This window comes from Mytilus edulis, chromosome 8 (assembly GCF_963676685.1).
Source record: "Mytilus edulis chromosome 8, xbMytEdul2.2, whole genome shotgun sequence".
Taxonomy (NCBI): Eukaryota; Metazoa; Mollusca; class Bivalvia; order Mytilida; family Mytilidae; genus Mytilus; species Mytilus edulis.
This window is the reverse complement of record NC_092351.1, coordinates 56215104-56228342: the sequence shown is the minus strand read 5'-3', so window position 1 is coordinate 56228342 and position 13239 is coordinate 56215104. Positions and strand designations below refer to the sequence as shown.

Genomic DNA, 13239 nt, shown 5'->3' with positions numbered 1-13239 from the left:
GGAAAATATAATTTACGATTCTATAAATTCTCTACAATACTCTTGACGTTTTAAAGGGAGATAAGTGAACGATCGCTATTTCAAAATACCAATGATTTTAAATTATCTCCCATTGAAACTCATGAACAACATATCGTAATTATGATTAAATGTAACATAAGCATTCATATGCTTAACATCTTATATACCCCATAAATTCCCAAAACAATGAATCTTTTCGATAGTATTCTTTCTTTTGATTAACTGAAAAATAATATTCAACTCATATTTGCAATTAATTTACAGTTTTGATACCTCGTTCTGTATTCTGCTCAACCTCATCGTACACACTCAATTCACTCTCACTTCTATTAAGCGACAACTGTACCATTTCACTATTCATGCTGTAATTGATAGTCATACATCAATGGTCCATATCAAAATGAATAACACAAATATTTGTTGTATGTAAATGTTTATATATTCTCAGCTATTTTGTCTTTTGATTAAACTTTATTCTGTCTCTACGAAATTTATATAATAATATCTTATCATCGGTAAACTAATATTATCACCTTTAAATCAGCAATATAAAAATAAAAACAGTTTATACCTTTGTAGTTTTATTGAAACAAATAATTTCAAATATCTAATTTACAAGTTTAATCTTGGTAAATAGTTTTAGATAGATTGTATGGCATATCAATCACCCATATCTATTCAACTTATAGATGATGTGCAATGATCTACAAACCCTTCTTATTTTTTCCTTATTTTTATCTAAAGATGAGTATTTTGGAAATTTTCACAGCTTGACTTAAACGATAAAAAGTGATAAAAACATACCATAAAAGATTCATCACCAATGATATCATTACTTTATACATGTATAAACATGATCAGCTCAGAGAAGAAAAAAATAACTATAAATTTCAGTAACTTATTCAAATGTGTGGAATCAGCTTAATATTTTTAATAAATCAATGAACTAATTCATTCATTATCCAAAGTAAACTATAAAATGCTAAGAATTTTCAGAGCTAATTTGAGATGGAGCATAACGGTGACATTTTTTCCTTACTTTTTTGAAAAAAATAATATCGAACATACTTATCGCCTGTCATTTATGTATCCACAAGAATTTTATTATATAAAGTGTATTCCGGCAATATGGTATTAACTGAAAATACTTTTGTATTTTCATAAACGGCTTGATTAACGTTTTAATACGTTCTACCTTCTTGCATATTCCTCGTCGTTCGCTGAACGTAGTTCTTTAAAAAATCGGTCGGCCCACATCTACAATTATATGCAGATATTTTAAACGCTTTCAGCAATAAGTTTATACGAGGAATGTAAACGTTTAACCTTTGGACATTATTTCGTTGTATTTTAGAAAATATTTATATATAATATTGCAAAATATTTGGCAATACATATTTCATCCCCAAACATGGAAAATGTATGATTTGAGTAATCTGTTTACCTCTGATATTGCACAAATATTAAAACTATTTTAGAGTTTCCTTGTAATGCTTATCTAATTAATAGACAAATGGATAGATATGGTAATGACAATGTAGTGCTAAAACGTCACTGATGAATTCGCTTCAATATCACAAACAAAACATAATTGATATTTTGACCTAAAAAAAGGCATTTGTGTATTTTATTATAAATATGATATCCATATCCATACTTTAGCAAAACAATCGTTTTGTCACATTGACAACTTCTGAAAATGAGGCTTTTTTTTAAAGTTGTGAGCAATATACAAGAAGCACTCACGAAAGTATGTAAGACAGAATGTAATGATACATGTTCATAAACTTATAGTTGATGACTGTGTAAAGCAGGAGGAAATTCAAGTTAACTAGTGTCCTAGTAACTATAAAAAGAATGAAGTTACATGGTTAATAGAATATCACTACTCACATGTAGGTCTTTTTCAGATGGCAATGCAAAATATATTGGTTTGTTAGGACTTCCTACAGCTGGTATAATCTTAATAACCCAGAGTTGTTCTTTGTCTTCAATATCTAAATCTCTTTCTACACTAAAGACAATCAATGCAAAACCATAAATTGATTGGTTTTGTTTTGTTGCTTTATATCAGATTTATGATTCGATTATCGTTCTGTGCATTTAATGCATTTGATTTTTTTCAAATAATCATGTTAAGGCATTTTTTAAGCTTTCGCTACTACATTGGTTTTGCTTCTTGTTGAATGCAGAGCGATGACCTATTTGTCGTCTAGACAATCATACATCATTCCTCTAGCTGTTATTTTGATAATCCAATAGGGAGTTCTTTGTCGAAATTTTATTATTCTATACATGCAAAGGTTGGGCAATCAAAAATCTGTGTGTAATCCTAAACTTATTATTTGGCGTACATAGAATAAATTTGTTAAAGCGGATATTTTATTTCAACTGCAACTGTTTTAGGAAATAAATCTGAATAATTGGAGAAACCAGAAAGTCCCTAATAAAATGAAACTAATACTCATAACCTGGCACGGGCCTTTTTTTCTTATGTTGGAAATGTTGGATTGAACCTGGCTTTAGAGCTACCTAAGTCCTTAACTTGTATGACGGTCGCATAAAATTCCACTACATTGACAACTTTGTGTGAACAACAAACACAGACGTAATAGGTTAAACTATAGCTCATGGTGAAAAAAGTTCTAACATTACCAAATATAACAGTAAATCACCTTATGTATCCATATAAGGATAAGTGATCTATTTGTTTGCCGCACGTTTCATTTTTGTAAGTGTAAACATGTCCACTGTACAAAACTGTAAATTTCTTGGTCCCTACAACAACATATATATTTTCAGTTCCTTTTATATTGATTAGATGGCAAAAAAAAACAACACAAAACATAAACAAACACAAAAGCAACCAACAGTAATTGTTTGCACAATACTATTCAGGAATTTTATATACTAAGTGATTTTATTTTTGGTATTTTCATGATTTTGTCTTGGCTTATGTTATATTATTTTGTATTGGCAGTTTGTCTATTTTTCTTATAATTTGGCTGCTTACTTTTCAATTAACCTTCATATTGATTATTTACAATTTGACACTGGGTACAGAAATCTTTACTGATAATTGTATACAATTTAATTTTGGATGTAATGAGTTTTCTAATTGGGTGACATCGTTTTGTTTATCAGCTCATAGACATAATTTAGTCATGTGACCGTGATGTCATCAACGTTTTTTCATGGTTTCTCCTGTTTAAAATGCAATTAAGAAGTAAATTAGAAGAAAAAATAATTGTAATATTTTATCTGTCTATTGGAAATAACATATAAATTGTGGTGCACACTGTAGCATAACCTGCTACGCGGGTTATTTAGTGTACACCACATTTTGTGTGTTATTTCTTCATAGAGTAAAAAATATTACAGTCATTCCTAAAGTATAGTTTGCTATTGTCCTTGCGCCGAGTATGTTTCCCTATATAGGATATGAAGTATCTATAGGAGATTCAAGGAAGTGCAGACACTGAAAATAAGTACATTTTGACAAGATCTGCAACAGCAATGATTACTTTTCACTTGCTTTAAGTAACTGTTTACATTCCTGCATTTGATCAACTGATCGTAACATAAAAGGGAGAGATTGAGAACCCAGCAATAGTTTGATTCCGCTAAAACATAATTTCCATTAACCAGATAAATTTATAGATAATATACATTTGGAAGTACATTTACGTAATCATGTAAATTATACCTAGAAGATTTATAACTATTTCGAGATTTTGAGACAAAGTGTAATTAACATATTTTCTATTCATAAGATACTTAAATAAAAATAATATATATATATGATATGATTAATATGATTACGGAGAGAAACACGGAACGTTTTATAATGGATGTCATATTGCACTGGTATCTAATATACTATAATAGTCGTTTGTATTTTTAATAATTGACTTTGTATTGACCGATTATGTTCCGTAGCTTACATTTTTTCAATATTGAAGATTCTCGTCTTCTTAACCATCCTGATACTGCACCGGAAAGCGCTACAAGACTTTGACAGTCTGTAAAACACAACATAGTCGTAGATGTATACACAAGGAAATACACTTATCAATGTTACATAAGGTAAATGTTAACATGTTTAGTGTTATTAAAAAAATCATAGTTGGTTTTCATGTGTGAATCATTCTACACTAGTGACTTTGGGCCTTTTATAGCTGGCTGTTCGGTGTGAGCCGTGACTCCGTGTTGAAGGCCGTACTTTAACCTTTACTTGATTACTTTTTACACTTGTGACCTGGATGGACATTTGTCTCATTGACGCTCATACCACATCTTCTGATTTCTTTAGTTATATCATAATTGTTTAAATCATTCCAGATAACTGAATGACAAGCAATTCGAGGATGATATTAAATTACATTTCTCTTCACTTAATAACATTAATTGTCATTCGTATGCTAATATTTGATAAAAAAACGATGAAGTTTGATATTTGTAAACAACTTTAGTGTTACCACTTTCTCATCACATGCATATCGATATATGTATAACAATATTTTGTTTTAATGAATATACATATTATTTATATTTTTCGTAGACAATTTGGGATATGGTTTAACAGACATGTAATTTGACTGACATATACATCCTTAACACATGGCTTTGTATTTTTTATGTTGTCTTTAATCATTTTTATAAAAAAAGAAATACAGAGGTTTTTTCATATATGTTTTACTTTTCGTTAAAACGTTTGGTGTCCGCTATCTGTCAGTATTTTTTTATTTATAATAGTTTCGATTATAATTAAAACACACTAGGAATTTGGTCTTTTAACTATTTTCATACCAATGCTTTGATAAGGCGCACGAACTTTGCGTGGTCTGCTGCTTGACTGATCATACAACTGTGACGAACTCATTTTAGCTCATGATTAATTCCATGGTTTTTATAACAAACTTTCTGACATTAAAATCTGTTAACCTGAATCAAAATTGAACAATTTTATTCATTACATCAGAAATACAAAAAATAAACTGATTATCTAACACAAATTATAACAATTTGAAGCCAATAAATGTGATTAATCTTTGATCGATCTTTATTAATTGCTAATGTAAATTTATGTCTTATCTTTTATAATAGGAATCATTTTAGTTGATTAAATTGGGCTTATATCTGTGCACAATTTGAATCTGCATGATGCACATTTATATATAGTTTAAGAATGATTAATGTTTCGAAATTGCCTCATACCATGTATTAACAGCGGTGCAATTGATGATCAAAATTATATTTTTAATCATGAATGTTTTATTCTGAGAATCTTCGAATAAATGAAAAAGACATTCTGTCTATTGTACGTCAATACTAAAGAAACGGTCGAACGAATGTAATTTATTTTACGGGTGTGTCTAAATATTCAGTAGACAGTATTTGTCAATTGCATTTTAACAATCTCCTACGTGACACATTATTTCTGTTTCAATTACAAGAGATTTCTGATCGGGGTATTTTTCTTTTGTCGCATACAATACTTATAAGTAGTCTATATGCATCAAGTCCACGATCAACTATGTTTCAAGATTTTAATCAATTCAAACTAAATGATCGACAAGTTACAAAAAGGCAACGTGAGGGACACAACCATGTTTGAATGGAAATGTGTTTTCTCATATTTGTATTTGAACATTTCTAGAAGGTATTGATCTATACATATCAATTTCATCAACATTTTTATTACAAAAGGAAGCTTGCAAATAGTCCAGTTAATACTATAAATGATGAAAAGCTGCGCCGTTGACAGTAATCATTTTCATATATTTATGATGTTCATGGGGTATATTTACTGATAACAATATAGACTTTAGACCTCTTATGTAACTGTATAGTTTGCAAACATGATATGTAGAGAACAGACATATTGATTTAAATATTATGTATTACACGGTTTTATCAAACATTTGCTGAAGTGCACGTATGGTGATCTGAAATCGTCGTAAATTTCATAAGATGAAAAGATCATTAAAACCATCATAAACAATTGTACGTACAAATAAAAAATAATACGTAATTTTTTTCTGCGTCTTCATATTAAAAAAAAACACGAAATATGAGGTCGTAATATGCCCAATGTTACATGATTTCTTAATTTCATTGGTGATAACAAAAATCAAAAGTTTTGATATATTTTAAGTCAAGGAAAGATCGATATTTAATAACATAGAGAAGATCTTTCAATTATTTTAGTATCTGTATAGGTTAAAACCACTACAATAAAAGGCCCTTACATGACACATGAGAAACCATTTATAACACAAATATTTAACGGTCTGTAACAAAAGAATTCCAAAAAAACTGATTTGACTAACATGAACAAACGACAAACAATGTGTGTTGGGAAAGGCACATACAGAATATAGCAATGATTGTGATTTAAACTTGGTCATGACATTTGTGATAGATAGCTTAATCTTAAGAAGCAATTAGTTTACATAGATCGTGTCTAGATTTGAGAGCTTAACAAACAACATCACCCTAGAAATTGGATTATACTATCCTGTTTTAATAAGGACAACACAAGTACAGCCAAACTTCATAATCAAATCTTTGTCAGTATGATGAAATATGAGTACACGATTTAATTAATTTATGTTAATAAAATCGATGACTCTATAATGCACCGAAAAAGCCAACTGCATGGACATTTTCCATCCAAATAAAAAAATGACAAATGGTACGACACATGTCATTTAATTTAAGGATAAGAGTCCCTTGTGGAACCAAATATCCAAAACGAGGCGCGTAATATTGTCGGCGGTATATTAGTTGCTTTTTCCTCTGGATAAATTTTAGAAATAAAACGATAAAATTGAGAAAAGAAATGGGGAATGTGTCATAGCAACAAGAACTCGACCATAGAGCAGACAACACCCGAAGGCCACCAATGGGTCTATAATGAACGTATTTTTAATTTGTTAAGGCAAAAAATCATCTAGGTAATGGTAAATGATTTTGTTTAATTATGTCTTATCAATTAAATTTAATTTGACGAATCTTCATCGATATTAGCTGCAGAGTTTATATTAAAGGGCGTATTTGGTGAGAATACATATAACCTGTCGATCAACATTATTGCAAAAGCGTACATGTACATAGATATTATTTTAAGGAATACAGCTTAAGGTGGTACCTAACACTACAGGGAGATAACTCTGTAAAAAGATCAAAATAAGTGTTCGTCAAACTGCTATATAACCAGTGTATTTTTCCGATAAAACGGTTGGTTCAAATTTTTTGAACATTTTATATTTTTGTCAAAGGATAAAAGTAAACATTTTGTCAAAATTTAAAGAAAAACAAACGAGCAAAATTAATTTTAGTTAAGGTGTTGGGTACCACCTTAAACACTGTAATCAACGTTCTAAATATACTAAGCTATCACATGTATAATATCTAAACATGTAGAGAAAATATTGTAAATACAGTTCTATTCATTTTGTATCGTGTTGTTAACATCCGTTCCTCTTTTGTTTATTTTTTATGTCATGATCCATTGTATCGGTTTTCGTTGTGTCTGTGTCATTCCGCATTTAATTTTTGATTATGAATATATTAGAAAAACTAAATTATTGATATGCCAAAAAAAAAAAAAGTCCAGCCATTTTCTTCCGAGATATGCTTTATGAAATAGAAACTTCTGTAAAGGTTAAATCATATTACTTCTTTGTCTATTTTTAGTTACGATGCAAATGGAAATATGTAATGCACTGTTGTGGATTACTAGACTGACAATTTAGAGCTATTTCCCTCATAACATATTTTTCATCAATATCATACTTACATGTTCTTTTACAGATAGCATAACTACAATTTAAAATGATTTAAAGATCCACAATTACTATTTCGTTGTATAAATTTATGTTTAATGAAGAACACAATGCAGTTACGTGTATATTATTTGATTTGTTTAATTTGAAAAAAAAAAATGTATATAGAACAGACATATTGATTTAAATATGTTTGAAACGGTTCTATCAAACATTTGCTGAAGTACTCGTATGGTGATCTGAAGTCGTCGTAAATTTCACAAAATGACAAGATCTTTAAAAATATCATAAACGATTGTAAGTACATAAAAGATAATACGTAAAAGTTTCTACCTCTTAATTCTAAAAAAAACCCACTAAATATGACGTCATAATATGCTCAATGTTACGCGATTTCTTTATTTTCATTGGTGGTAAAAATCTAAAGTTTTGATGAATTTTGATTCACAGAAAGATTGATGTTTAATAATATAATGAAGTTCTGTCAGGATTTTTTAGAACCCGTATACGGTTAAAACATGTACCACTACAATAAAAGGTCCTGATATAAAAATGAGAAACGATTCATAAAAAAAAAAAATAAAAATAGTCTACAATAAAACAATACCGATTTTTTTTTTGAATTACATAACACAAACGACGCACAATGTTCTTCATGCTGCTGACTTGGAACGGCCACACAAAGAATATAGATGTTAGTGATTCATACATGGTCATGCCGTTTGTGATAGATAGCTTTATCCAAATGATTAATAAGTTTACATATATAGTGTCTAGATTGAAGAGCTTTTCAAACAAAATCACCACAGAAATTAAAATATGATATCCTGTTGTAATAAGACCAATACAGGTACAGTCAAACTTTATCACTTAATCTTTGTCAGTATGACTACATTTGGTAAACGATTTAATTAATATGTGTTAATAAAAACGCTTACTTATTAATGCACCAGTAATTCATCAATAAGTTTCTGAAAAGTTTAACGCGAATATACACACAGATATAAAGATCAAGCTGTGAAACATTTACACCGTACGAAGGGCTAACTGGACATTGTCCATCCAAATAAAACAAAAGTTATATAGTGTCTAGATTTAGGAGCTTTTTAAACAAAATCACTATAGAAATTAAAAATATGATATCCTGTTTTGACCAATACAGGTACAGTCAAACTTTATCACTTAATCTTTGTCAGTATGACTACATTTGGTAAACGATTTAATTAATATGTGTTAATAAAAACGCTTACTTATTAATGCACCAGTAATTCATCAATAAGTTTCTGAAAAGTTTAACGCGAATATACACACAGATATAAAGAACAAGCTGTGAAACATTTACACCGTACGAACATTTTCCATCCAAATAAAACAAAAGTTATAAACGGTAACGACGAATGTCATTAAATGTATTCAGGAGTTTCCCGATGTCATTAAATTTATACAGGAGTTTCCCGTGTGAAAACAAAACACTAAATCTAGTTAAATGCATGCAATATTGACGGGCGTATATAAGTTGTTCCTTCCTATGGGTAGATTTTAGAGATAGAATAAGAATATTCCTGATTTTTAAAGGCAAACAAAATATCTAGGTAATGGTAAATGCTTTTGTTTATGTCTTATAAATTACATTTAATTTTGACAGATCTTCAATGAGATTAGCTGCAAGGTTTATATTAAAGGGCGCATTTGGTAAGAATACATATAACCTGTCGATTAACATTATTGCAAAAGCGTACATGTACATAGATATATTTTTTAGGAATACAGCTTTAACAATTTAATCAAAGTCCTAAATATACTAAGCTATCACATGTATAATATCTAAACATGCAGAGAAATATTTTAAATACAGTTCTATTAATTTTGTATCGTGTCGTTAACCTCCGTTCCTCTTTTGTTTATTTTTTATGTCATGTTCCATCGTATCGGTGTTCTTTTTGTCTGTGTCATTTCTCATAAAATTTTCAATTACAAATATATTAGAAAAACAAAATTATTGATATGCAAAAAAAAAAAATTGTTCGGCCATTTTCTTCTGAGATATGCATTATGAAATAGAAACTTTTGTAAAGGTTAAACAATATTACTTATTTCTCTATTTTGAGTTACGATGCAAATTGAAATATGTAATGAACTATTGTGGATTACTAGACTGACAATCTTGAGCTATTTTCCTCATAACATATTTTCTATCAATATCATACTTACATGTTCTTTTACAGATAACATAACTACAATTTGAATTGATTTAAAGATCCACAATGACTATTTCGTTGTATAAACTTATGTTAAATGAAGAATACAACACAGTTACGTGAATATTATTTGCTTTTGATAACCAAAAAAAAAAAAAAAAAAAATATAGATAAGAGGTAATCAAAGGGGAATGCACCATCACATCTTACTTCTAGGTGCATACTAAGTTATATTATATTGATCGGAAATTCTTTAACTTATTACAGATATAAAAAAAAAAACAGGTAGACTATAACACGTTGGTATAGGCAGTATTTTAGACTTGCTATAAAGCTTTAAAAAATAAATAGCTTTTTAAAAGAGTTAACACTTCTTTATTTTCATCTCGGTGAATTTATTTTACCTTGAGAATGTTTATAAAGTTTGAGGATGTTACATTTTTTGTGCAATTTAATCAATAAAAAATTGATAGGGAAGTATGTTAGGGTAATAAGTTTTTAAATATATTAATAATTCAGCTCAAATCGTCGTTATACTTAACATGTTTAAATAATATATTGGTAGGTACGAACATGCTAATAAATTGACAATTGTAAATAGTCGATACCGTAACTAAAGGTCTATCCCTTCTAATACCATAGGATATGTAAATCTTTATAGTCACTACTTTACATGATTTTAACATTTTCCGTTTATAGATTTAGAAATTTAACATTGAACTCAGGAATTTTAGTCTAGGTAAATGACATTTTTCTTGTTCATTAACTCTTAAACTAGTTTTCATACTTATTCATTCTTTGCTTTAAAATATTCGTGTTTTAGTGTTCCTGAATCAGGTCAATCAAGAGCAGCACGTCGAATGAATGCTTAGTCGATACTTGTGCTCGGAAACCCTCCTACCAATGATATTGAGTAGTTCAGTATTGACATAATTTGTTACAAACACTTCTTAAATGATCTGTAAAGACATCATAAATAGTATAAGGTTTTAACTCCCCAAGGCGAAGCTGACATACAAAGGATTTGGCCTACCTATATAGGTAATATTTCATCATATTGGTATTCTACTGCTTCGGTTTTTATACATACTTGGCTTTTAAATATTCGGCTGTGATCTTCACGTACAACAGTAATTCCAGAATAGCAACTCTGACGCATGGAATGTATTAAATGTCGTTTTGTTTATATTTATATTTCGTTTAATCTAACACGAAGTGCCTCGTCGGCGTCGGTATTTGAGCCGGAATAATTGAAAGCTCGTCCTTTTACATTTTGTGACATTTTTTTTAATAGGACATTTATTTGCGTGTGGGTGACAAATGAAGTGTAGATTTTGTTGTATGTGAAATGTAATACTAAAAGAAAACAAATGTCATATTCTTAATTTGATACGGGCATCTCATTATGTTAAAAAGGGTAAGTAGCACATGAATTTATCAAACTGAATCTCCTACATATATGGCAGTCACATAGAATTCCATCATATTGGCGAAAATATGGGAACAAAATCAACAAACATAGAAGGTAAAAATGTCAAAAATTGTATCTTAACCTAATTCACAAATGATATATGTTAACAAAAAAAAAAAAAAAATAGCACATAAGCGAAGAGGAAATTGAATTTACGAAAAATAACCATAACACAAAAGCGGCTTTTACAACTACCAAACCACACCAAAATAAAGGTAAAAGTATCGCTAATATATATGCTTTAAATCATCGGTTTGCTGATGTCACAACGTACTTATACTTGAAACAAGGGCTAATAGGTTATCAAAGGTACCAGTATTATAATTTAATACGACAGACACGCAATTCGTCTACATTAACTCATCAGTGACGCTCAGGTCAAAATCGTTATAAAGCTTAACAAATACAAAGTTGAAGAGCATTGATGACCAATTATGTCACTCTTTATTTGTATCATTGGTTACATAATAGTGAACATCCAATTGTTTTGTTGGTCTTGGTTATACTCCTTTCTTAATGAAATGCTCATAAATATTCATAACATGTTCAGAACGAGGCTATATTCGGTCACTAAAGTAAACAATACGGCGGCAAATGACAACGAAAACCTAACAGAGCTTACTTCTATGAAGGATTTGACTTGTTTACCGGCCATCAATTTTTACTTTGTAGAGTCTATTGTTAAATCAGGAAGTAGGAGTCAGGGAGACAAACAAATATCAAAGGGGTATAAGTATTTCTTCGAAAAATACATATTTAATACTTCAGGTATTTGTCCTACACTTCTTAATTTCATGTTGTTTTAAATGCGACACTACAAACCAGAGCAAAGTTGGACAGTACGACAATACAATTCATGTTTCAGCATGAATGTTCAATGTGTTGACTAAAATTTCACTAGAATGAGGAATAATCTTTTTCATCTATTATTGACTCTAAATATATTTGCATCAGCTTCTTGAAATCGTTGCATTGGAGACCTGTTGGTGACCTTCTGCTGTTGTTTATTCTATGGTCGGGTTGTTGTCTCTTTGATACATTCCCCATTTCCATTCTCAATTTTATATAGTATAAATATATAATACGCCTTTTTATAGATGAAATACTTTTATAATCATTTTTTTTGGGTGCACAATAAATGTTGCTGATTAAGTTAATTGATTCTTAAGTTAAAGATGTTAATCCTGGAGATAAAGAGTGCGGTCTTGATATGACATTAGATGAGGAATCAACCACTATGTTGTATGCAAATGTACAGTATATAATTATCTTCATTTTTCTTTTTTTAAACCCTTTATCAGCATGAAGCACATATGTGTCCCTTAATATTGTGAATGGATTTGTTTTAATCTGAATAATAAATAGTTCAATTTCCTTTGAGGACAAGTGAGCTTTTCCCATCACTTTGCGTCCGGCGTCCGGCGTCCGTCGTCCGTCGTCCGATGTCGTCCGTCGTCGTTAACTTTTACAAAAATCTTCTCCTCTGAAACTACTAGACCAAATTTAATCAAACTTTGCCACAATCATCATTTGGGTATCCAGTTAAATAAATGTGTCCGGTGACCCGGCCCACCAACCAAGATGGCCGCCATGGCTAAAAATAGAACATAGAGGTAAAATGCAGTTTTTGGCTTATAACTCAAAAACCAAAGCATTGAGAACAAATCTGACAGTGATAAAATTGTTTATCAGGTCAAGATCTATTTGCCCTGAAATTTTCAGATTAATCGGACAACCCGTTTTTTGGTTGCTGCCCCTA

The 13239-nt window shown here is 29.9% G+C and overlaps 1 protein-coding gene across 1 annotated transcript in view; it reads right to left on the bottom strand.

Moving 5' to 3' along the window:
* The window catches only part of LOC139485922 (uncharacterized), a 39472-nt gene extending 29364 nt beyond the window's left edge, over positions 1-10108 (bottom strand). Inside the window, exons 1-7 of the mRNA XM_071270592.1 lie at positions 10023-10108; positions 4831-4965; positions 3966-4043; positions 2697-2799; positions 1915-2035; positions 1217-1278; positions 295-383 (exon numbers count right to left, since the gene is read on the bottom strand). Of these exons, the coding sequence (XP_071126693.1) occupies positions 295-383; positions 1217-1278; positions 1915-2035; positions 2697-2799; positions 3966-4043; positions 4831-4903 (526 nt within the window). The 5' untranslated portion in view covers positions 4904-4965; positions 10023-10108. The remainder of the gene's footprint in view (positions 1-294; positions 384-1216; positions 1279-1914; positions 2036-2696; positions 2800-3965; positions 4044-4830; positions 4966-10022) is intronic.
* Positions 10109-13239: the final 3131 nt, after the last annotated feature.